We start from the raw sequence: 26,884 nt of genomic DNA on the forward strand, positions 1-26,884 counted from the left end.
AGAATGTCTTGCATTCAAAGAACTGTTGTTCGGAACCTTCCCATTGGCTTTATATATATTAATCATTATAATCATTACATCTACTTTTAGCTGAAAACATTGTTTGTTTCTTTTAGTTACGGATACAAAAATGCCAGAAACCCTATTTTCACTTCAATTCTATTATAAAACATTATTGGAAAATTATATCAGTTTATGTATACAAGTTTTTAAAGAAATGTTTATTTTTTAACTGTAATAATGTTTCAGTTAACATCACAAGCTTGGACAAGCACAATGTTGGGTCCTGGTACAATTTGCTATTAATCAAAATGCTTTGATTAAAAGGTTTTGACCTATAAGAATCCCAATGAAGTGTAGTAATTGTATACATTTCTAGAAAGTATACTTACATTACGTGTTCAAGGCAAAAGAAATAAAGTTGAAATTATTTATTTTACCTTTCAGTCTTTTCAAGTAGACTGGAACATCACTCTTAATACTTTTTGAGTCTTCTTCTGATGCTTCCCACATCATTGTTGGGGGATTGTTTTGTGCTAACCAGTTTGCCACTTTACTTTCCGGTGCCATCATCACAGTTTGAAGCCCAGAGAGATCCTGAGCACCAGAAGGAGACTTCTTAGGCTTGGGACGCTGATCTGGAGTGAATTTTGTGACATGATCTTTGATGGTTACTTTTCCTGGGGTGCTGTTATCAAATTCAATAGTAAATGAAGCATGCCCTGCCCCTGCTATGTGTGTGTCTTTTGTTGGGATCTCATGAATAGTACCCTCAGGTGTTTGTGAATGTTGCTGGGCTTCCTTTGTAGGGATTTCAAAATAACTTGGTTCCCTACAAAAAGGATAAGATTCTTCTCCAGTTGCAGCTGCAGATTGCTCCTCAGCTTGCTTGCCATCTGTGCTGCCTCCTATTAAGAAAAATAAAGAAATTGAATTCTCTAATATTGTGAAATCCAAGTCTTTTAGGAATTTCAGAATCAGTATGAAAGCCAGGTGAAAATTCTTGAAAAAGAAATATAAGTTTGTGCAGAAAGAATGAAAAACAGTTTCAGAACTGCATTTTTCCTCCACCTTCTTGGCATTTTAATTCTGGAGACATGCATTAAAAACTAGCATGCCCAACTGCAAATTCATGAGGAATCCAGAGAACATTTGGAATCTGTTACTTATTGATGTCAAATTTACTGGAGTCAAAGAGATGAATTTTTAAGGAAGTATTTCTAACTCCAAGGGCCAATATTGAAATCTAAGTATAGACTTAGCTTTAATGCAGAATTTAAATATATCTAGTTATATTATATCTTTAAAATATTTCTGGAAAGATCAAGTAAATAAGAGAGACGGCAAAGATTTCAGAAATGTTTTGAAAGTCCAATTTGTAAACTACAGAAGGGAAATTAAGATCATTTTAAAATAACATTTACTATAGCAGCAAAAAAAACCCTACATCATGTGGAACTGTAAATTACTTATTTTCTGATGCACAAAGAATGTAGTACAAGAAAGACAGTGTACATTCTGAATAAATGTTATATTTTGAAACATGCAATTAGCATAATAAGCTTGACAGTCAAGTGTCAAGGATGTGAATAGAATCACAAGCAACTGCTACTGAAAAGAATATTGGATAGTAAGTTGAAGCTGCTGAATTAAGAAACATAATTTAGTTTAGGATGCTTATAAAAAAGAAAAAGAAAAAATTAAGATATCAGTAACATTTTAGAAATCTTTCAATAAGCTTACACTATGGATGAAATAATGGTCCCGTATCATGCAGAAATCATTTTAAAATGCTCAACAAAGCAAGTTGCAAGCAAATTCCATATCATTCAGAAATACTGTAATCACATTTAAACAAAAAGGTTCTTTAGAATGGCAACAGGAAATGGCTCTGTGTCTATTTTAATAGTTGAAAAATAAATGACAGTAGTAATGAATTAGAAATCACATACAGTATTCTATGATCAGCAATCTAAAAGAAGTCTTGTAGCTGAGACTTCCCGTTTTACAGGAATGATTGAACTTTTACCTAATTTTGAAAGATTATATTACATCCAATTGAGATGCACAGCTTTATTCATAATCTGTTAAGATTCGAACAGAAGAAAATTGCTCTGGAATATGCAATTTATTATGTTCTGGGAAAGAGACAAATTCAGATTAAAGGAAAATTTCAGTAATTTAATCAATCTAAAAATGTGTTTTCTTTTGAGGGAAGAGAGAATATGCATTTATAAAATATTCATTTAATTACGGTAAGCAACAAATCTAGCGTGTTATAGCCAGCCTGATGTGTTTAGTATCTTTTTTATAGACTAAAAGATTCACTAGATAAGGAGAACCTTTTGATGTTTAAGTAGCTACTACAAATTTGATTTTTATGCTGCAGCTCCTCATACAGAATCCTGTTTTCCATAGCCCATGTAGAATATCCACTTGGATCCAAGTCAGTGGATTATATTCAACTAAGCCTTGTTATTAAAAGAATAATATCCATCAGCTAAACATTTTTTTTCTTCTTGCCATGCTTTCACCAAATGTATTCCACATGGCTGGATGAACCTGTAGAGGAGAGATTTCTAAAGATATGGAGGAGGAGAAATGGAGAGTAGAGGTAAATCTTGCTGAGTGAATTGAGGTCTTCCAGAATAACAGTGAATATAAAGATTTTAAAGTACCACACTGTTCAGAATTGATCTCCCCGTATGTTTTTAAAAAAATAAAATCTCTCATTTATTCCTCTTTTTAAACTGAAAGAAGTTACTGGATTTCTGGTAGTTAAACTCCATTACCTTTGTACTACGACATGTAAAATGTTAAGCAGCTCTGCCAGGATATTGTATGTCTAATGCAGCACTGGTGGAGAGCAAAATGGGTCAGTTGCTTGGTTAACATGCAATGCAGAGCAGTCCACATAGCAAATAAATTGTATATGTGTGAGAATAACACATATGAATCCAAAGTCAGAAACTAGGATTCTGGAAGTGAGGACAGCAAGCTTTTATTTGAAATGGAAGAAAACAACACAGCAGGAAGCAATAAATGCTTAGGACAGATGTGGAGCAGCGCTGGTTAATAACAAGATAGGAATGATAGACGTAAAGAGCAAACTGGGTAAGGAAGTCAGGGATAGCTGGTAGCAAAGACTGGAAGACCAAAAACTGAACTGAAACATCATGTTTCCTGTGACCGGATGGGATTTTGGATTTAGACAAATAAAAGCCATTGTTTCCTGTAAAAGAAAAGGATTCTATGTCACAGGAACATGAAACAGAAGTTTTATGCCACTTGTTAGCACAATAAATTGCTTCTAGGTAGAGAGGAGTTGCCATCCGTACAAAGTAATGATGGCAGAGAATAATTCTATTGATGGCCAAGTTATTTCCTACTTACTCTGTAACCTCGTTATAAATTTTATACCTAAAACAAGCCACTTAATTTAGTAATCTAAATTGAAGGCCAATTAGGTATAGTGATTAAGGCACCAGTTTGAAAAGCAGGAGACTGAGTTCTAATTCCATTTTAGACAAGAAAGTTAGCTGAGTGGTTCTGGGCTGCTGTTATGGTGTAACCAGCTGGTAAGAACATGAGCACACCAGCAACTTTGGGCATCTCAAAGTAGTGCGTATAACACTTGAATACCAGTTTGCTTCCAGGTCCAATTCAAGATATTTGTCCTGATCTTTAAAGCCCTACATGTTATGGGGCCGAGAACCTGTGGAACTGTCTTCTCCCCATTGTATCAGTCTGTCCCACCCAGTCAAGAGAAACTATGTTACAGACACCACCAGTTAAAGAATTTTAACTGGTGGAGCCCAGGAACAAAGGCTTCTCTGCCATCATGCCTGCCCTACCTTCCCCCACAGAGATGAGGCAGCCTCCATCTCCTGGACATTTGGAAGAGTTTGAAGGCCTGGCTCTGCCAACTCATATGAGGTTCGTACAGGAGCATGCAACATTGGGGTTGGTTAGCGCCTTGAAATCCCACATTTAAAATATTAATTGTTCAGTAGTTGTTTTTACTGTCTTTTATTGAAATTTGTATGGTTTTTGTATTTATATGGTTTTAATGTTTTTAATTGTAAACAAGCCACTTTGTGAGTTACTGCCTCTAAATCTGACAAACTAACAAATAAATATTTGATGCATTGTTTATAAAAATAATAAAGGTAGGATAAAAAATCTAAATGAATAAATAAATCTTAAAATGAAGCTAGAAAGGTTGTCTTTATTGATTAAAACTGTTCCAAAATATTAAAATTTACAATGCTTTTTAGTCAAAATTCATCAGCATGTCAATAATAATTTCATATCTATGAACTGATCCAGGCTTGACTGCATAGCAGAGTTATTTCAATAACCAGGAGCTTTGAGAAATGTTAATGAAAAACTGCTAATTAGTTAAATTTGGTTGGCCATTCCCTCTGAGGAGTTTTGGTTTATTATTTCCATTCAAGCATACCTCAGAAGAGAAATCTGCAGTAAGTCTTAAAATGGATTTGTAACTAACTATCCTTGTCCTTTAAGGTATTTTCCTTCTTGCTTGCTTTGTTGTTATCCCTGCCCCCTCTTCTTTCCACAAAAATCAGTTGGCATTCTAGGGTCACCAAGTGTGTTCAATCCCCATTGCTCCATGTTTGCCCTTTTCACTTACAATATTTTTGTATGTCGCTTTTTCATGAATCTCCATACTTCTTTCATATGCTTGTAAATGGAATAAATTTTGTTACATAAGGATTGGCACTTGGTGGAGATGAGATGTATACACACAAAGACACAAATGTATTTAAAATGATGAGACACATTTGCTGGGGGTGTTCATTTACGGATAAGTATCCTCAAATACTTATATTGTAGTTATATGATAGCAAATGCAGGATAATTGATTTGTTCCCGTTTTCAATTCAATTCAATTCAATTTATTAGATTTGTATGCCGCCCCTCTCCAAAGACTCGGGGCATCTCACGACAGTAATAAAAACAGTATAACAATGGAACAAATCTAATAATAAAACATATAAAAACCTCAACAATTAAAAAACCATACAGCACATACACATCAAACATGAAATATAATAAGCCTGGGGGAGATGTCTTAGTTCCCCCATGCCTGGCGATATAGGTGGGTCTTAAGTAACTTGCGAAAGACAAGGAGGGTGGGGGCCGTTCTAATCTCCGGGGGAAGTTGATTCCAGAGGGCCGGGGCCGCCACAGAGAAGGCATCACAGAAGTCCATTTATCAATATTAAAACTAAGGAAATCAAAATCTTTTTTGGGTCTGGAAAAATTTTCTAGCCTGGAATTAGTAGTATCTTTTAAAACTACAAAAAACAGTGACAAGATGAAAAACTGATTTAAACATCAAAGACTGTGCACACACCGACAGTGAAATGGCAGAACTGTAGTAAAATCCAGGGCATCTTTAGTCATTATGAAATGTTGTGATCTCTCACATTTTTCAAAGGGTTTACCATCAAAGGATAGCTTTTAGAAAAGCAGACTGCATTCATAATTGGTGTCCTATAGATTTTCATCTAGCTCCAATTTTATTTCAAGGCTTCATGTTATTTATTGGGTTATATCCAATGAGTGTTTCTGATTGCTAGCATTAGATTTTCATAGATCTCCCATGCTTTCTCAAATACTCAGGTTGATGTAATATTGAGAATTGGGGGATCTTTGATAGCTAAAGGTGCAATGGACAGTTGCAGAAGTAACAAAAATGAAGCAGAGGGAAAAGAAACAACTGAGGCACATATACAGTGATCCCTCGTTTTTCGCAGGGGATGCATTCCAAGACCACCTGCAAAAAATGAATTTCCTCAAAGTAGAGGAAAGATAGTTTTTTTATGTATTTAACGAATATTTGGACTTTTAAATCCTCCCTGTATTGTTAACAACCCACCGCTGCTGACCACTGAGATAGACCAGCTTCTCTCAACTACCGCGCAGGCTGAAGGAGGTCACCGCTGCAGTCCCGTCCCCCCACCACAAACCATCCCTGCCGAGGGGTTCTTTTCCCTTTGAAAAAATCTGTGAAATAGCGAATCCGTGAAAGATGAACTGCGAAATAGCAAGGGATTACTGTACAGTATTCTGCAGTTTTCATGCAGTCCCAACTTATGCCGATATGTTTATGAAAACTGAGTTATTTTCGTTCTGGAAATCTCTGTTTAAGAACATTCTATGCAATTACTGTCAGCTTAGTACAGTAATTTAAATAATAGTTAAATAAAACCAGTTTAAAATTTGTATAGAATATGGCAGAAACAGAATTATTTATCTTCTTATAGGCCAGAGATGGCGAATTTATGGCTTCCAGACGGCATTTTGGGGGCAGAGGAGGCCATTTTCGCCCTCCCCAGGCATTGAATTATGGGTATGGGCACTCACGCATGTGCATGCGCAATAGCATGAACATAGGCACTTTTGGCACCTGAGGAAAAAAAGGTTCACCATCATTGCTGTAAGCAATTTCAGAATTATTTTCTAGATCTAAAGGGCAAAATTTAATTTACGCAACATTCTATTTCATAATCACACCAGTATTCTTTCTGAACTTTCGGGAAGGCCTGAATCAACACATTTATGATGAACTTGAATAATGAAATCCACCATAACTCTAGGAATTTGGAGCAGAGCACATGGGAAATCTTGATTATGAAGTGCCTATGTAACTGCCAATGGTAAATGAAAAATCAAACCTATTAAAGGCTGAAGATAATAATAAAAATAATTTATTAGATTTGTATGCACCAAGATAAATGTATTGCATATTTTTTTTGCTTCCTTTTTGCAAGAGCATTAAATAGCAAGATAAATAACTGAGCAATTCAAAGGGGATTAAAAAGGAAGATTCAGGTAGTCCTTTATTTACAACAGTTCCTTTAGTGGCGGTTTGAAGTTATAATGAAACGGGGGGAAAGTCACTTAGGAGCATCTTTTTCACCCTTACGAACACTGTAGCATTCCCATGGTCACCTGAGCAAAATTCAGACATTTGGCAACTGACTCATATGTATGATAGTTGAAATGACCCCGAGTCATGCGATCAACTTTTGAGACTTTCCGACCAATAAAGTAAATGGAGACACCAGATTCATTTCACAACTATGTTAGTAACTTAACAACTGCAATGATTCACTTAATAACTGTGGTAAGAAAGGTTGTAAAATGGGGCAAAGCTCATTTAACAAATGTCTCATTTAACAACAGAAATTTGGGGCTCAATTGTGGTTGTAAGTCGTGAACTACCTGTAGTTTTAAAGTAAAAGCAAACAGCAAAATGCTTAATTATATGCCGCCTATACTATCAACAAATACTCCATGAATATTTATAGTAGGTTCTATAGTACAATAAAAATATTACTCTATCAAAAATAATGTATCTTGGATATGATTAGAGCCAACTTGCTCCTCAGTTAGTATGTTAGCATCAAAGCTTTCAATTATGGCAGGTGGAAAAAGGTATTAAAGTAATCTGATTATTTTAAGGCTATTAAAGCTAATTGCAACTTGTTGGCTTAGCAGCAAGTAATCTAGTATTTCAATCTTCTCATTAAATCATGCCGTGTTATATGCTTTCTTTTCTAGCCAGTGAATTGCCATTTTAAAAACAGTGAAAACTGGAGGGTAATATGGATTAACCTGGTGTTACTATTAAGTTTATTATTTTAAGTTGCTTTAAATATTATTAATATATGAAAAACAATGTAAGACTTATTATCAAAGCAAATTATTTATTTCATTCTATTCTGATGCTGCCTAACTCCAAGACAGTTAGATATACTGAAATGCTACCCCAGATTTTAATAAATATCCCCCCCCCCCCAAAAAAAAAAAATCTTAGTCATTAAATGTACTGGGAGAATTCCCCAACTTATTTACATATTTTTTCCAACATTACATTAGGTAGGAAAGAATAAAAATGATTTTCAATTCAGTCAAATTGTTTAAAAAAAATTCTCCACTGGAAATATAGTCTGTGCCTTCCTGTTCTCAGTTTCCTTTCTAGTAATTATTTGTCAATTAATAAGATCATTCCCTCTTCACATGCATAACTTCTAAATCTATTTAAGAGCTTTTGATGAGTGCATGTATATTTTTAAACATTGTTATAATAGAAATTTATGCAAGATAAGGTTCAAGACTGCTAGAAAAACAATAGTTTTTTTCTTTGAAACTCAATATAGACACTTCATTAATTAAAACAGGAAGAATCAATTATTCTAATTCAATACAAACACAGATTTTGATCTTAATTTGTGATGGGTTCCCAAAAGTCATTTGGTGGCATTATAGAAATGGTTTCCCACTGTTTTTTTTCCAGTACATTAAATCAGTCTGGTGAACTGTTCTACAAGTCCAAAGCGAGTTTCTGTCTACAAAGTCAACCATAGTTAGCTCCCAAAATACTCAAGATCACCTAGATGTAGGCAATCCTAAATCTTCAAGGTTTCTACCTTTTTTTATTTTTACTGTTTCAATAGAAAGGTTGATCAAAGTTATTTAAAAAACATTAAAACCAGTTATGTTCAGCTCTGTGTAGCGATTGCTGAAGTAGCTCTCAATTTTTCAGATTATCAAACAGATCTATTTTGTTAACCATAACAGAATTTCAGAATATTCCAGGAAAACAACTTCGGTATTTGTATTTATTTCTGAAATGCATACAATATCTCAATCCTATATCTAAAGTGTTAAATGAAAAACTATTAATATACTGCCCTTTTAGTAGAAACGACAACATGTCTCAAAAACCTTGGGTTCAGTCTACCAAGCTACCAATTTTAATATAAAAGAAGGGTATATTATAAAATAAATGAGTAGTATAGTTAATTTTAATTATACTGAAATTACAGTGATCCCCCGTTTATTGCGTCCCCAACCATTGCGAACAGGGTACTTCGCTATTTTTCAACCCGGAAGTCAAAATACCATCTACGCATGCGTGTATGGGCACGCATGCGTAGATGGCAACCGGGAGATCAGCTGCTGGGCGGCTTTCCTGGGTCTTCCCCCTCTTGCTGGCGTCAGCGAGGAGTTTCCCCACCGCCCACGCAAACTCCTCGCTGCCGCCCGCCCTTCGCCCGCCCACGCCGTTCATTCTCGCCGCTTTCGAGCTGAGTCCGGGAGCGAATTCGCTCCCGGACTCAGCTCGAAAGCGCCGAGAGACAGCGCCAAGGAACGGCTTGTCTCGGCGCTTTCGAGCTGAGTCCGGGAGCGAATTCGCTCCCGGACTCAGCTCGAAAGCGCCGAGAGACAGCGCCAAGGAATGGCTTGTCTCGGCGCTTTCGAGCTGAGTCCGGGAGCGAATTCGCTCCCGGACTCAGCTCGAAAGCGCCGAGAGACAGCGCCAAGGAACGGCTTGTCCACGCTGTCTCTCGGCGCTTTCGAGCTGAGTCCGGGAGTGAATTCGCTCCCGGACTCAGCTCGAAAGCGCCGAGACAAGCCGTTCCTTGGCGCTGTCTCTCGGCGCTTTCGAGCTGAGTCCGGGAGTGAATTCGCTCCCGGACTCAGCTCGAAAGCGCCGAGACAAGCCGTTCCTTGGCGCTTGCTATCGGCGCTTTCGAGCTGAGTCCGGGAGCGAATTCGCTCCCGGACTCAGCTCGAAAGCGCCGAGACAAGCCGTTCCTTGGCGCTTGCTATCGGCGCTTTCGAGCTGAGTCCGGGAGCGAATTCGCTCCCGGACTCAGCTCGAAAGCGCCGAGAGCCAGCGCCCCCCGGACCCCCAACCCGGGTTTGGGGGGCTGCTAGGAAGCCCTCCATGCCGGCGGCAAACAGCCGCGCCGCCCCCAATCTTCGGCTCCTCGCTAGCGCTGTGGGAGTAAAAACACCATCTGCACATGCGCAGATGGTGTTTTTACTTCCGCAGCGCTACTTCGCGAAAACCCGCTCGTTGCGGGGGCTCCTGGAACGGAACCCTCGCAACGAGCGGGGGATCACTGTACATCAAATTTAGTCTGCTAGTTGCTTCCACTTTTGTTCAGGAATGTGACCTGAACATTAGATGTAATCCTTGTTCTAAAAATATTATATTATATATCGCAAACAGACAATAATTTTTTGAAAAGTCAATTAATTTGTTATAGTTTTATAATCAGAACAAATTCCTGTCTTTTAGCAATGATAATGTTACCTATCTGGATTACAAAATGTCTGTAAGAAAACGACCAAGTTCAGAGAGCACCAAGATCTCCATGTTTAATAACTCCACCCATTCTGAGGTTATAAACACATCTCTTTTTCCTATAACCCATCCTTATTTGTAAGAACATCAATAAACGCATAGAACTAAATATGTTTAATGCTAATTTTGCCAAAGTATTCTTGATCTAATATGTATGGTTTGTTGGGGTTAGCCAGCTCCATTTAGAACAAGTTCCAAAGAAACACTGCAAATAGTCATAAACATTTTAACTAGATTGCAATTGAGCTGTTCTAACTAGCATTAAGCTGTACTCGAACAATTTGCCACAGAGATAGAGAACAGCCTTCAGCCATCAAAACACCAGTCTTTATGCTTCTGTAACCTCTCCCTTTGATATCAGTCCTGATATTGCTTTCTAGTCCATTCTGCAAACCTTCTAAAGTGCTCTTCCTTGAAGCTGTTTTCATGCTTCAACATTTGTAAAGAATTTCCTTGAAAATGAACTTTATCCATCAAACTGTGAATTGGAGCCAAAACATTGCTTCAGCGTCTTTGCCTTTTGCTTCTCTCTCACTTAACTCTATATTAAGTATGTGCCAAATTTATATCAGAAAGATTCTTGAACACAAAGATTTTCCCTTCTCTCCTTTTCATTTCTCAAAAACTAAGGTGGGTCTTTTTTGAAGTCTTCCCATACTTTCCCCAACCGGCAAACTGAACTGCCTCTTATCAGGCTGTTTGTCTAGGTTGTGGGTCTTCTTCCAGTGTTCCAAAGTCATTCCTAAATGTTATCAGAATAATACAAAAATTAATAATCTACAATATACTCACCTTTTCTTCTCTCCTCTGAACCCGCATTGTTCCAATGCACAAGAAATTTCACTTTTAAATTATTAACTTAGAAGGAAGAATAGTATACAATACATACAAACCTTACCACTTGTGAAAAGGATCAGGGGAAAAGTTACAGGAGGATTCACTTTCTGGATAACCTCACCTAAAACTACTATTTCTTGTGCTTTGTCTTCAGGTTTACCATCTTGTCTACAGCCATTCTGCTCTTCAGTCTCATCATCACCCCACCAAGATGGCTGCCCATATAATGGTGTACCTCGAGGCACTCCAGCAAGATCTAAACAAACAGGAAGATATTCTTCTATAAAACAACCAATGTAACAATATGTTATACATAGTTCTGTCACAAGTGGAGACATATTTTAAATCCTCTGATTTTTTCATTCAAGTATCTTTAAGACATTGTGTGATCTAAGGCTTGCTATACAAATTGTATCTTTGCTTATACTGTAGCTGCTCACAATGCAATTTAAACAATTGCCTTTGAGTTTCAAGTGAATTTTTAAGTTTCTCCTTTTTTACATTGTTTATGTTCTGCTTGGCCGGCTGGCCACCCAAACAAGGCAATTGTACAAACACACACACACAAGCTTGAAAAAAGGCAAAAGATTTCTTAATGTACAAATGTGATGCAAGCCTCAGCGACTGCAAGACAAATACTGGTTTATCAGTCCAAGGGTCAGAGTTAATGACTCAAGCCGGCAACAGAAGTCTTTCTGGCTTATGTCAGCCAATTACTCACTAAGATTGAGTGTCCGAATCTTCAAAGGTGTCCAGGGGAAAAATGAAACCACAAGCGTCAAATGTCTCTCTCAAATCTGAATAAATTCCCACACCGCCTTCTGCAAGCCGTTCCCTTTTTAACCCTGTGGCGGCGTCCTTGATTACTGACAGCTGTGATCTAGAATCTCTTTCTGCATCTGCGCAGCTATTCCTGGCATCCCAGCATTCTCCTGACCCTGACACTTTGGATGGGATCATCCATAATCCCTTCCTCGTCTGACTCAGATGAGACTCTGATTGGAGATCTTACAGGCTCTGCTGACCTTTTGGCCTCTCCAGCACCTTCAACATCCCCTTCTCCTTCACTGTCTGACTCCTCATTAAGCCAGACAGGTCTTCTTTGATCTGACAGACCCGGCTCCTCTGAGTCAAAATCAGTGGCCAGAGGAGCTGGCCTTGAGCCAACCACAACAGTTTATATTACAACTTGCTGGACTTCAGAGTTGTTACAGGAAAAAAATATTTGCTCTGGGACAAAAGTCTCCCTGGCCACTGCCACCTTGGAATGCCAAGCCAAGTCGCTACTATAGCGAAGAAGTGCTGTTCCTGGGTCGAAGGAGGGAATCTTCTGTTTGTGTGGGGATTCAGACCTGTGACTGGAGGCCTCAGTTTGGTGGCTGGAGCCAAAATTCCCTGCACCGTGTTGCCTCTCCCCCACATTTTGATTAGACAGATCGGAGAGCACGCTGGGGAAGGAAAACTCATAGTGACAGCTGAGCTGAAGAATCTTGATACTCTCACTAAACGTAGAACTATGAGCCAAGAAGACAAGCACTTGACCATGTGACCTGTCAGTGGTAAGGAGGCAGTTTTTCTATTTAACAGACTCAGTCCTCACTGGCTGACAGACAATATCAGCCCATCATGGATGACAGCCCCACCAATGGAGAATAACAAGATAAAAGTACTAGCATATATCAACAATGCTATATTAGTGAAATGTATCTATAATCTGGCCTGTGCAATTGTGACAAGATTAACATTTTAGATAGAGTTTGGGCCTCAAGAAAGTCTATTTGCAAGTCTAACCTGATGAAAAAGCACGCCTATACTTTTATGTTACATGTTTCTGTTTACTGTACTGAATCCAAGAGTATGCTAATCTTCTTCTTCTGTGTTTCTATGGAAAGACAATATAAATCCACCTTAGTCTGTTTGCACCAATATCTTGGACATAGCAAAGATCTTTGCTTTTATCTTATTTTGGTTGTCACAAGCTGTCTTCATCCATCCCAAAACTATTCCCTAAAATTTGTATAGGCTTTTAGAATTGAGGAAATGAAAAAGAAGTTGACTTCCATGCTTTTTATTTATTGACACATAGATCAAACGTCCCAGTAACTTTTCCAAGTTTTCACATTTATTTTGTTTTTAAATTGTTATGAACTACCTACTCATGTATTTATGATGGGAAAATATATTAATAGAAATAATCAATCAAATAAATATTCAGCATACTTTAAACATTGTAGAACTTATTTCATTCCCTCACCTGCTGATTTTTCTTCTGATTTGAGAGCATCAATTGCTTTGTGATGAATTTCAACAGCGCTATCTTGTACTTTTGGTTCTGCAGTTTTGCCAATGCTTAGTTTTGCACCGTCCACTTCTAAGGATTTCTGAGATAATTGTAGCTGACTAGTAAACTTCTCATGCTTAAGAGTATACAAAATCAACCAGACAAAGCAAGAAAATATTAGGACATATAAAAATATGTTGTTTAATACACTATAACAAAACTGATTAACATTTGATTTATATTCTAATGCTTAAGTTCATTTGTCAGATGAAGTTACAAAGTGACACTTCCATTTGGGAGCCATATGTAAAACTGTTACAATTTAAGCAATTCAAATTAAGTTTTAGCGGGGTGGCAATATACACTTAACTTTTGCTCCATTCAAAACAACAGCACTGGCAAACATGTACAATTAGAGGCTGTCACTTAATGGGAGTCAGTCTTTAACTACCAGACAGTGCAAGAAACAAAGTACATATACATTTAATTTTTTACCTTAAGTGCTTCTTCAGGCACTCTCAGCTCTCCTCTGACTACGGTGAAAAGATTGGTATGTATGACAAGCTAAGGAAACTAATGACTCTTGTCCATCTATTTCAGAAATTTCAAATTATTTTTATAGAAATCTACAGGTTTGAGACACTACAATTGTTTACATTTTCAATTTATAAGCAACATGGGTAGGCCTTTCCTTGAGAACTGTGTAAAGTCATGGATAGTGGGGTTTGGGGAAACATGTCTGCTGCAGCATCTCCATTGCTTCCTCTCTCATTCAGTTTCCCCCCCTCCCCCTCCCACTTAAATTCATATGCATACAATCTCATCTTGTTTTTCATTTATTGCAGTTGGGCTATATACGTCTCTCCCAACTACTTATATTAAACAATTAAAATACATACAATTATAAAACAAAAAAATATAGAAATATTTCAATATATATATATATATAAAACTTCAGTATAAAACATGTTAAAGAGGTGTGGGAAGGGAGGACAAAAATAATAATCACTTACTGTATATGCTTGATGGGAAAGACACATGTTCTTTGGGAGGAGATAATTTACAAGGGACAAAATATAGTATTGCCCAAGGGTAGGAAAAGCACAAGCACACACTTTCCCTCCAAATTACAATATTGCTTTTTGTTACAGTACTTTTCAAATAAAATATTACATTGATCTCTTTATATACACTGGTCTTAGTGTGTATGTGCTCTCTCCCCCTCTCTCTCCTGCCCTCCCTCCCCCAGCCCATTTTGACATACTAAAAACAATGTATTTTTAAAAATATAATATTAATCCTATTGCTAGCAGTATCATGACTTAATGTTCAATAGTTCGGTAAATTATGAAAATCAATTAGCAATATAACTTAAAATCATACTTTCTCTTTTTAAGCAAATTGAATCTTATATAGTACTTTAATTAGCCAATTTAGACATAATGCCAAAACATTTCAGTGAAATATAAACTATATGTGTGCTTAGGATGTTTTTGATATAAAATATATGGAAGAACTTGATGGAAATATAGGTATTTGATCAAATGTAAAAGCAGCAACAAGAAATGTCAGAATCAGCTCATTTAGTTTACTCAAAATAGCTAGTTTGGTTTCATTTAATCTGAGCAAGAGAAAAAATACCAGCTTCTCCCTTTTCAGTATTCAAACAAATTACTAAATAACTCCCACCTTGTAGAACTTTTAATTTCTGAAAAGCAGAGATGCAAAGCTATGTAAGTAAGATTTTTAAAATGTAATATTTCCAATATCTTTTTTATTCTTATTACTTTCTACAATTATAAAATTCAATTTGAGACTCCACAAACTCACTGTTTTGGACTTTTCAATTGTTATTTTATCAACAGGTTACAAAATTCAAATGAAATAAAATCTCAGGTATGATCAAACATGTTTTTCTATGTTGTGTTATTGTTATATTAAGGATATCATATCCAAATCTCAATTTATCATCAAGTTTTAGGATGATGTATGTCTGTTCTGGAATCCGCACATCGTTCACGAAAGTCTGGAGAAAAAAGAAAGCAAGAATGCTGTTGCTGAGATAAAATTCGAAAAACAGATAATCCATGGTGAGATTCAAGAGAAAGGTCGGGTATAATTCTAATAAATAAATAAATTTAAAATAATATATTTCTTGATGTTTTCCTTATTTTGGTAACAAAGTCATAGCATAGCATATTATTATCCAAACAAAACAAAAAAGATATTTAAAAATATACACATACTATACATACTCATACTATACTATACTAAATATACATATACTATACATACTCATCATATTATTTTTGTTAGGATAAGTAACATTTTTAGTAGCAATGAGGAAAAAATTAATGAATACCCTCCCTCCCATTTAAATATAAGATAGGAATACAAATAGAAAATATACTTAACTTTTATTGACACCAACATCATTTACTATGCCTCTCTATACTTGCAAACTATCTTTGCTTTTACCAAGTTCATACATCACTTCATAACTATGCTTAAAGATTGCAATGCATCTCAGCATACCTTAGAATCAGCACATCTAAGGGGAAAGTCAATTATCTTCTGTAATACGTACCTCACTCTATTCATATTTATTTACAACATTTAAAGTAATATCAGTGAATATTCTACCAGCAGGAGCTTCATAAGAAACCATAAATGTTTAAACCATAGGACTTTCATATTAAATCAGAAATGTTATGAATACTTTAATTTTGATCTATTATATTCCAGCCCATATGGTGGGTTAACAATAAGATGTTTTTCTTTTTAAAATATGTATTGAAGCTTTTTGTTGAATATATTTTAACACTGTTATTACTGAAAGGCAAACAAAGGCCTAATTTTACATTATACAATTGTACATTATACCCTCACAAAGCAAGGCTTCCATTTATTCTCCATTTCATTATCCACGCTGGCAGTTTGGCTTAGCAATGTATACCGGCGTTGGGTTGAAAGAGGAAAATTTCATTCTAAGTAGTTTAGTAATGGGGCTCCAAATTTAACTTAATGGGTGTATATTAATGTGTACCAAAACATGCAAGTATTTTCTAGTATTTGACTAGTTTTTAAATTATTTTTAAGTTTTATCTTAGTAACTAGTACAGGCTACCAATCTTAATTTCATACATATATCTTCAAAAGATACTCTCAAATTCCCCTAAAATAGCTCCCAACTATAGGAAACACCCCTACTATATAACAAGGAAAAGAAACACATTTGCATATAGCTACATAGCAATTTATTTTGTTTTGTTTTGTGCGTTAACATCTGTGTTCTCATGGCAATTGCCTATACCAGAGCTAGGCAAATCTGGCTCTTCTATGACAGCATGATTGGCTCAGGAATTCTGGGAGTTGAAGTACACAAGTGCCAAGTTTGCCTACCCCTGGCCTAGACTAATCCCTTCACTTTTCTTAGCAAGAGTTTTCAGAAATGGTTTTCTCTCACCTCTTTCTCAGAGTGACTGGCCCAAGGTCACCTAGCTGGCTCTGTGCTTAAAGCAGGACTAGAACTCATGGTCTCCTGGTTTCTAGCACAGTGCCTTCATTATTACATTAAAGTAGCTCTGGCTTAACAAATATACAGCTAAAAATCATTGTTTTGAACTATCTAGACCAGGGGTGTCAAACTTGATTTCATCGAGGGCTTGTGCTTGACCTCGGGAAGCCAGGGGGGACATGGCCAGCTTGACATCATTCGTGTTGGGGGTGTCTGTGGTGGCCTGAACACTCTGACAGTGAAAACAGGCTCCCAAGTTCCATTTTTCGTTATGACTGCTTCCTGCAACACTGCCAGCAAAAATGAAGCCCTCATGAGCTCTGTTTTCACTGCTGGCTGGTCCTTTGCTCTTTCCATGACACCCCATGGGCCAGATTTAGTTTGACACCCCTGATCTAAACTGCATAAAAACAAAATTAACTTACCCCATTTAAACTGCCTAAATCTTTCACCAAGTGTTCATCAGCAGAGGCGTCATAATTGATAACAGCATGTTGCTTATCCACACTACGTGACTGAAATATTTAGATGACACAATTTCTATATTAATTTATACATTAATTTATAAAGTAGCGAAAATTAATCTTATAATTTCAGAAAAAGTAGTTCAAACTAAATTATTATATAACTACAAAATATACAGTGCCATCATTGTAAAGAGCTGTTAAAGTGTAAGAAGCCTAGAATCAACATTAAAATGAAGTACAAATGGAAATTTTCAAATAACACTACATGTACATCTGCTTTAGCACTTGAGATTTTTGCATAGTATTGGGTGACTATCAGGAAGTTCAGTAAAAGTGAATGGTCAAACTTGAATGGAATAGCAATACAGTTAATTGTAAACTCTCTTTATCTCTGTATTTTTCATGGAAACCTAGTTTAAGTTATTCAAGAAAACTGCTAGGGGACAGCATTCTGTAAACAGCTAAGAAAATAGGCGTTGATTGCTTACCTGAACGCCTCTTCTCGTACGGTGAGCGGGTACAGCAGTCACATGGGTTGCTCACGTCCAATCCGATGGAACTGAGCCTAGTATTAAAAAAGCTTGCCGGATCCGCCCCTTCCCCAGAATTCGCGAATCCATAGACTAGGCTCAGTTGTGAAGCTCTGTAGTGTTCAACTCTCATTGTTAGAGGGAGAAAGGTATAGAAAGGTAAAGAAGACACATACAAGGGCGGGAAGTGACTGCTGTACCCGCTCACCGTACGAGAAGAGGCGTTCAGGTAAGCAATCAACGCCTATTCTCCGTACTGAAGGAGCGGGTCCAGCAGTCACATGGGACATACCCAATAGATGGTCCCTAGGGTGGGATTAGATTGCTATCGTGTGAGATAACGGATTGGAGTACCCTTCTGCCGAAGGCAGCGTCCGCTGAAGCGTAAGAATCAATCTTGTAGTGCCTGATGAAGGAATTTGGCGAGGCCCAAGTGGCTGCTTTGCAGACCTCCTCCAACGGGGCTTGAGTCGCCCAAGCGGCCGAGGTGGCTGCGCTCCTGGTGGAATGCGCTGTGATGTTCCTTGGAACGGAGAGGGAGGCCGACTCATAGGCCTTAGATATGGTCCCTCTGATCCAACGGCCCAGTACTGTTGAAGACACTTTGGCCCCCATGACTCTGGGATGATAGGCTACAAAAAGTGCTTCTGACCTTCGAAAGGGTCCTGTGCGTTGGATATATATTCTCAGCGCTCTGATGAGATCCAGGGTGTGCCATCTAATTGCCAAGGGATGGTCTCGTTGGAGGCAGAAGGAAGGTAGGACAATATCCTGAGATCTGTGGAACATGGAACTGACCTTGGGTAAGAAGGTGGGGTCCAGTCGCAAAACTACCTTGTCCTGATGGAATTGACAAAGGTCCTGCCTGATTGAGAGGGCAGCCAGCTCCGAAATGCGTCGGGCAGAGGTAATAGCCACCAGGAAAGCTACCTTAAAGGATAGGTACCTGAGGGATGCCGATTTTAGGGGTTCGTATGGAGCCTGCGTGAGGGAATGGAGAACCCGTGGCAAATCCCAGGATGGATACCTGTGGACCTTGGAAGGTCTGAGGTTGGCTATGCCCTTGAGGAATTCCTGAACTTCAGGGAAGGATCGGAGAGGCTGTCTGCGGGGGCCCCCCAGGACAGATGAGATGGCTGCCAGATGACGCCGGAGGGTGCTGGTGGAAAGCCCTTTATGGAAGCCTTGCATAAGGAAGGAAATAATTCTGTGTATGGGGATGCACAGAGGGGAGAAACCTTCCTGTAGACACCACTGGTGAAACTTGGACCACGTGTGGTCATAGATTCGATTGGTCGAGCCCCTTCTGGCCTTTAAGATGACCTCCACTGAATCGGGGTCATGGCCACGCAGTTCTAAATCTCTCCTGATAACAGCCAGGCGGTGAGGTGGAACCACTCCGGGTCTGGATGGAAAGAGGCCCCCTGCCGCAGCATATCCCCCGAAACGGGGAGTCGCCAAGGGTCCTGGACGGACAGCTGTTGGAGATCCGCGAACCAGGGCCGGCGGGGCCAATGAGGGGCGATTAAGATTACTCGGGCCCTCTCGGTGAGGACCTTGTGAATCACGTCCGGGAGGATTGGAATTGGAGGAAATGCGTAGAGTAGGCCTGGAGGCCATGGACTCCGGAGGGCATTGATTGCTTCCGCTCCCGGGGATGGAAATCTGGCATAGAAGCGAGGGAGTTGGGCGTTCGCATTGGTCGCGAAGAGATCCAGGACTGGTAGGCCGAATCTGAGGGTGATTTGATGGAACAGGTCTTGATGGAGGTTCCACTCTCCTGGGTCTATCGTTGCTCGGGATAGCCAATCCGCCTGGACGTTGAGACTCCCGGAGATGTGATCGGCTAGGAGCGACTGGAGATGTTTTTCCGCCCAAAGGCCCAACTTGAGGGCCTCCCTCATGAGAGCCTTGGATCTCGTGCCCCCCTGTCTGCAGATATGGCTTTTTGTGGCAATGTTGTCGGTGAGAATGAGAACGTGCCGGTTGGGAATGCGAGGAGAGAAATGCTTCAGCGCCAGGGAAACGGCTCTTAACTCTAGCCAATTGATTGGCCTGGAAGCTTCCTCCGGGGACCACGTGCCCTGGGCTATCATCCCCTGGGCGTGGGCGCCCCATCCCGATAGACTGGCATCTGTGGTGATGACAAATTGATCCGGGCACCTGAACGGGGATCCTTTGTCCATGGCCGGAGACTTCCACCACTTGAAGGATCTGCGAACACTCAGTGGGATGACAATGCGTCGATTTGAGTTGCTGTGCCCCGATCTCTGAAAAGGTAACAGGAGCCACTGGAGTTCCCTAGCATGAAGGCGAGCCCAGGGAATGATGCCTATGCATGACACCATCTTCCCCAAAAGGGAAGATAGAGTGACTATGGATACTGAAGAATTAGATAAAATGTTAGAAATTAACTCCACTATACTGAGTTTTCTCTCGGGAGAGAGAAACACCTGGGAGGATTCTGAATCAATAATGGATCCCAGGTGAGCAATGGATGTGGAAGGTTGGAGATGACTTTTATCAAAATTGATGGAAAATCCATGGTCCTGAAGGACTGACATGGTAACAGAAAGGTCTGTTTTCACTTTCTCTAGGGAGTTCCCATGAATCAAAATATCATCAAGATAACATAAAATGTGAATGGGAAACGCCCGGATATAGGCCGCCAGGGACCCCAAGAGCTTTGTAAAGACCCGAGGGGCCGAGGAGAGGCCAAAAGGCATCGCCCTATACTGGAAGTGCCTGCCTTGAAAGGAAAAACGTAAAAATTTTCTGTGGCATTTGGCTATAGGAATGTGAAGGTAGGCCTCAGTGAGGTCCAAGGAAGTCATGAAATCTCCCGAGTGGATGGCGGCCAAAATAGAAGGCAAGGAGTGCATCTTAAACTTCCTATATTTGATGAATAGGTTTAGTTTCTTTAAATCCAAAATAGCTCTCCAACCTCCAGAGGACTTTGGAACCATAAATAAAATGGAGTAAAAACCTAGGCCCCTCTGATCGGAAGGGACCGGTTGAATGGCTCTGATGGACAATAGATGAGAAATGGCCTCCTCCATACGGTTACAATCAGAGGATGACCTGGGAGAAGGGCAGGAAATAAAACGTCTTGGGGGAGGAGAAACAAATTCTAAAAGAAGACCTGTTTGAACAGTGTCAATGACCCAAGGGTCTTTGGAGGTGAAACGCCAATTAGAGGCGAAATGAGCTAGGCGACCCCCTATGGGAATAGAGGAAAAGTTACCATCTAGGTTTCTTTGAAGCCCTGTTAGATGAAGCTCCCCTTTGGAAGCGAAACCCTCTACCCCTGGAGTTCCTACCTTGGGAACGAAAGCGGGGGGAATACTGACCTGGAGACCTCTGATAGGACGCCGCTTGGTCTTGCTGGCGCCCTGGGCGACGAAAGGACTGCGTTTTGGTAGCCTTTTTAGTGGTTGGACCCAAAACTTTCTTCTTGTCCGTGGTTTCCGTGAGGAGTGGATCCAGAAGATCACCGAAGAGCAGGTCGCGCTTCAAGGGGCCCTGGGATAACTGCCACTTTTGGCGAACTCCCGCTTGCCAAGGGCGAATCCAAAGGAGTCTTCTTGCCGTTGTAGAAGCTGCAATAGACTTAGCAGAAAATCTAGTAGATTGCAATGTGGCATCAGCCACGTACTGGGCAGCTGCAAAGACTTTGTTGAAGTCTTGTTGACCTCTCAAGTCATCGGGAGGAATATGCTGTTGCAGTTGGCGAAGCCACAGCAGCATGGCTCTGGAAAAAAAGGAAGCCGCTGCAGAACTTTTAATGGCCCAGGAATCAGAGGTGAATCCCCTTTTGAGCATTTGCTCAATGCGCTTGTCCTCTGGGCGGAGGACTTCCTCCGCCTCTCCTGGCACAGCCGCTGCCGAGTGAAGAATCTTGACAGGTTCATCCGGTTTAGGAAAGGATAGAAGTTCCTCATAGGAAGAGGAAAGTTTGTACAACTTTCTGTCCTTGGTGGAGGGATTAAGGCCAGAGGCTGGAAATTCCCACTGTTTGAGTAAGGCATCTTTAAACAATTTAGGCATAGGAATTACCTCGTTATCCTCCTGTTCCTCTGTGAAGTAAGGTAAATTCTCCTCCGGGGGATCAGTGGAAGTGGAGGCTTGTTTCTCCTGGGCCGCTAATCCCGTAGAAATTCTAGCTTTGAGGAGAAGAGATTTGAATAATTGAGAGGGGAAAATAGTAATTGGAGGGGGAACCTTTATTTGGGATTCCTCATCATCAGATAATCCCTGGAAAGGGTCCTCATCATCCTCCATCTCCTCGTATTCATCCTGGGAGGAATCTGAATCATCCTGAATAGGAGCTCTGACCGCTGGGGAAGAACCCAAGGGGCGGGAGGGACGAGAAGGAGGAAGAGGTAGAGGAAGCGCATTGATGGTGGAGAGTTTGGCATCAATGGCTTTGGACAACACAGCAAAAATAGACTGGAACTCAGGAGGTAAATTGGAAATATCAGCAGAAATGGCAGAAGAATCCCTAAAGGCCTGGGAGGATCCTGGCTGGGGGGAATCTTCAATAATATCTGGTTCCTCTGGACCTATGCCCCATAGGTTAGGTTGGGGTCTGTCTAGGTTTGGCTCATCCAGAGATAACACAGGGACCCCAGAAGGAGGCAGGCTAGAGGCCTCTGGGGGGTCTTGACTACTGATTACTTGGGCCTGCACTTTCAAACGTTTTGCTGATTTGTCATGAATTTTTTGTAGGGCTAGGTCCCTTCTCTTCTCGGCCCTGGTGACCTTGGTCGGGGGGCGGGCCCCTGGAGAAGAGGAGGAAGAGGCCTGGGGGATGCTAGTAATCTCATCGCCAGTAGGCCTGGCCTCTCTGGGACCTTTAGTTGTGCCTCTCTTGGGAAAAGAAGCCATAGTCTGACAATTAACAGAAGACAAGGCTGAGCCAATAATTAATAATAAGGAGAAGAATTTCAAGGACTTCCCAAGAGGAATGGATCCTGCTTCGAGGCCTCGAAGCTGCTGAAGAGTGAGGACAATCTGGGCAAACCCAGAGTTCGTGCCCCCAAATCCAGCGGGGCCAGCCTCCCTAAACTTTATAATTAAGTAAACCAAGGCACTCTGGTTGGAGGCTTAGCCGGTGGAGAATTTAGCCTGGGACCCCCAAGGCCCGCTCCGGGATCCACGCGGTGGACTGAGGCCTACGCGGCTGGCAGGAGGCCAACACGAGAGGCCTAGATTTAAAAAAGGGCGCGAAGGCCTTCGCGCCGAAAAGATCGCTCCGTAGAATTTCTTAAGGGAAAAGCGATCGACTAAGTCCAGGAGACTGGAAGGCGTCTCACTCCGCAGGAGGTATTTTTTAAGCCCTTAAATATATTTATACGATAAATAATCAATAATGTAATCGATAAATACTTGCACCAGGACCTCCGGGCCAAGGGATTAGAAGAATCCACTAGCGGCCGCAGGAATCGTAACCGGCAAAACCGCCGGGGGAAAACGAAACCGCAACTTCTCCTAAGGGACAAAGCCGAGCCGCTTTTTTACTTTTTTCCTTTAAACGGCTGGCGCAATGGTGCAAGTAATAAATAAAGACAATAAATCTTACTATTTTTTGAAGGAAAGATCGAAGGGAAGGTGTTAGAATGTTGAACGAGCTATCACAATACAACCGCAGGATATGCGAACTGAGCGAATTCTGGGGAAGGGGCGGATCCGGCAAGCTTTTTTAATACTAGGCTCAGTTCCATCGGATTGGACGTGAGCAACCCATGTGACTGCTGGACCCGCTCCTTCAGTACGGAGAAGCTCCCTTCCTCTATTCCCCAACAACGATGTTGTTATAGAAAAATAATATAAATAAATGTAATGTGCAATCAACTATTACTAAAAGCTAGAACTAATATTCTGTTGAAGTACATATACAGAGGTTGCATTGCAGATGATTAATTCCAAACAGAAATGTAAGGATTCACTTGATGCAACAAGAGGAACAACAGTTTTTTTTAATGGCTTGATATTAATTAATGCAACATGCTAAAGTAGCAGCAGTTATAGATATATAATCTTTGGGAAAATTTAGATTTACATATGAAAAAAATTGAATTCATACAAAAGAAAAAAATTAGTTTTCATATGGAAATTATCTGTATGCTGTATACGTTATAAGCAATAAAAATAAATTTTATTAGTTCCAGCATTATATTTATTGGATTTTATAGACTTATAAACCCCAATTATTTGGGATCAACAAAACAAGAAATTTTATTCGGATGTCACAATAATTCAGGAATGAGCAATCAGGAGTCTTTTAGATTTTTGGGGATAAAAACTTCCACATTACTTTTTTGTTATGGCGATAGCTTAGACTGACAAGAGTTGAATTCCAAGACATCCAAAAACACTATGATCCTTCTCATTGGTTTTGACCACTCACACGCAGTTGTATTGCACAGCCATGCACATCCAAAAACTCATAATTCCTATTTGTAACATTCTACAATTAAATTGATACTGTTGATATACAGAGGTTAGTAAATGCCAAATGATTCGAAAAATGGACGTTATTTGCAATAATTGAAAAAAGATCATTTATCATTAAACTGTTTAGCTCTAAGTAAATAATGGAAGTGTTAAAATGTCCACCGTCTCTTCATTTTTGAGATGTACTTATCTCAAGTGCACCAAGTGCACTTGGTAAGTGCAGAATGAATATGTGGCAGTAATGAGTACCTCTCAATAATTTATACAAAAAAAATGTTTATATTACACAATTCTAAAACAGCAATTTATATATCTATTTAAAACTACTTTATTCATGACAAGAGTTGAAAAACAAAGAAAATACCGATGCTTGGCACAATCTTAGTGGGCACAGCTCGTGTCAGGACACATTCCCCATCTCATAATTGGCTAATATTTTTAGATCTCTTCATATTTATTTTCTTTCTCTTACATCTATTTAATCCATTTATCAATGTCACCGTTGCTTGATGTTCTCTTCTCCTTTCTGCCCCATTTCCTTCCTTCCATTATAACATAGCCTTTCATATAAATTTGTATCTCATCAGTAACTTATATGCTTGAAGCTATGCTTTATAATTTTGGGTCATGGCTCAGCAATGCCAATTTTGTGGAAACTATTGTTGTCTTATTAGTACTGATAATGGCCACAAATAGGAAAAAAAATATATGCAATGGACCACAATAACCTTGGATATCTGATCAAAATATAACATGGAGAAATAACTGCTGATCTCTAAAGGACAAACAGTTCATAAGTAATTATATTTTCTTCTTACATCTTACCAGACCTGTAAGTTCTTTGTAAGATCACCAACAGTTCATAACTAATTATATTTGCTTCTTACATCTTACCAGACCTGTAAGTCCTTTGTAAGATCACCAGACCATGCATGCGAATCATCAATTCAGGAGGGAAGTGTTTTTAATAGGAAAGTGAACACAAGAACAAGGGGATACAATCTGAGGTTAGTTGGGGGAAAGGTCAGAAGTAACGTGAAAAAATATTATTTTACTGAAAGAGTAGCAGACTCTTGGAACAAACTTCCAGCAGATGAGGTTCGTAAATCGACAGTAACTGAATTTAAAAATGCCTGGGATAAACATATATCCATTCTAAGATAAAATACAGGAAATAGTATAAGGGCAGACTAGATGGACCATGAGGTCTTTTTCTGCCGTCAATCTGCTATGTTTCGAAGCATTATTCTACTAGGTTACCAAATTTGCTAGCCCAATTTTAAGCTTTCCAATCTAAACTGACATCTAGAGTTTTACACAACATTTTAGAGTAGCATTGTATATACTTAACTGTCAACTTTATTTCAAAGGTTCTCCAAAGCCAGTTATAGCATGATGAACTACTTTGGACAGAATTACAACCTTCTGAATTTTAATGATGCAACAAACTTGGTTAGATTTATGGAATCCGTCATTATTTAATGCTACTTTTCAAAGCACAGCACTTTGTTTATTAACATTGGGAAAATATTTTACAATTTTATATAATTTTTTCTAACCTTCTCCATTCTTCTACTTCAAGTATCGATGGGGAAAAATGAAATGAGGAAGCCACAGGATGAAAATCTTTAGATATCTGAGCTCTAGCATTTGTGGGATTCAAATAATTGCTAGAGGCTAAAAAGGGAAAAGTAAACTACTTAACAGTTCAAAATAGGCTGCTCAGGAAGTAGTATGCATTTAGTATATTACATCCAAGCCTTCGACATTTACTGCTTGGAGAACAGATAGAATTACCTGCAACATCAGCTCACAGTCATCTCGTCCAACAAAAATCATCTCTCGTGGCAGTCTATGACGGGTGCCTCCACTGCTCACCAAAAACCAGGATGTTAAGCTCATTTTCTGCTTACTGATAAATCCTCACAAGGCTACGTCATCCTGCAATGAGAAGGGGAACATATTTTAGTTAACTTTACAATCTAGTTCCTAATGGGATTTCTTTTTTAAATCGTTGGGAATCTTTGCACTTTCAGTGCCAATTTTTTTAAATCAAGGTTTGTTTCACAGACATTATTTTTCATACAGAAATGTATCACGGTGTTTCCTATATCTCACATACTGTTTTTAGTTACTGCTTCCAATGCAACCTCCCCCCCCCCAAAAAAAACCCCTTTAAACATGATTGCTTTCATGAATGAAATGTTATTTTCCCCTACATCCAAATTGCAAAAGTGATGCTGCCCTAATAACTTCTTCAGATAAAGAATTAGCAATAGCATTTAGCATTAGCATTTAGACTTATACACCTCTTCACAGTGCTTTACAGCCCTCTCTAAGCTGTTTACAGAATCAGCATATATTGCCACCAACAATCTGGGTCCTCATTTTATCCACCTTGGAATGATGGAAGACTGAGTCAACCTTGAGCCTGGTGAGATCTGATATGCCAAACTGTTGGCAGCAGGTGATCAGCAGAAGTAGCCTGCAGTACTGCACTCTAACTACTGTGCCACCTTAGCTCTTATTAATGAATGTTTCAAGAGACATTTTATTTGAAAACAGTCAGAACTGATTGTACACTCAGTCCTGGTGAACATTTTCAGT

At 39.4% G+C, this 26,884-nt stretch overlaps 1 protein-coding gene across 6 annotated transcripts in view; it reads right to left on the bottom strand.

The window, feature by feature from the left end:
* The window catches only part of CEP170 (centrosomal protein 170), a 113,277-nt gene that overhangs the window by 60,296 nt on the left and 26,097 nt on the right, over positions 1 to 26,884 (bottom strand). For 4 of the 6 annotated variants that reach the window (XM_070734031.1, XM_070734030.1, XM_070734029.1 and 1 more), the window contains exons 2-8: positions 26,075 to 26,218; positions 17,250 to 17,339; positions 15,252 to 15,333; positions 13,803 to 13,858; positions 13,281 to 13,443; positions 11,148 to 11,282; positions 441 to 908 (exon numbers count right to left, since the gene is read on the bottom strand). In XM_070734031.1, the coding sequence (XP_070590132.1) occupies positions 441 to 908; positions 11,148 to 11,282; positions 13,281 to 13,443; positions 13,803 to 13,858; positions 15,252 to 15,333; positions 17,250 to 17,339; positions 26,075 to 26,179 (1,099 nt within the window). In that variant the 5' untranslated portion in view covers positions 26,180 to 26,218. Of the gene's footprint in view, positions 1 to 440; positions 909 to 11,147; positions 11,283 to 13,280; positions 13,444 to 13,802; positions 13,862 to 15,251; positions 15,334 to 17,249; positions 17,340 to 26,074; positions 26,219 to 26,884 lie in introns of all 6 variants that reach the window. The other 2 variants (XM_070734028.1, XM_070734032.1) reach the window with 2 other exon arrangements.

This window comes from Erythrolamprus reginae, chromosome 1 (assembly GCF_031021105.1).
Source record: "Erythrolamprus reginae isolate rEryReg1 chromosome 1, rEryReg1.hap1, whole genome shotgun sequence".
Lineage (NCBI taxonomy): Eukaryota > Metazoa > Chordata > Lepidosauria > Squamata > Dipsadidae > Erythrolamprus > Erythrolamprus reginae.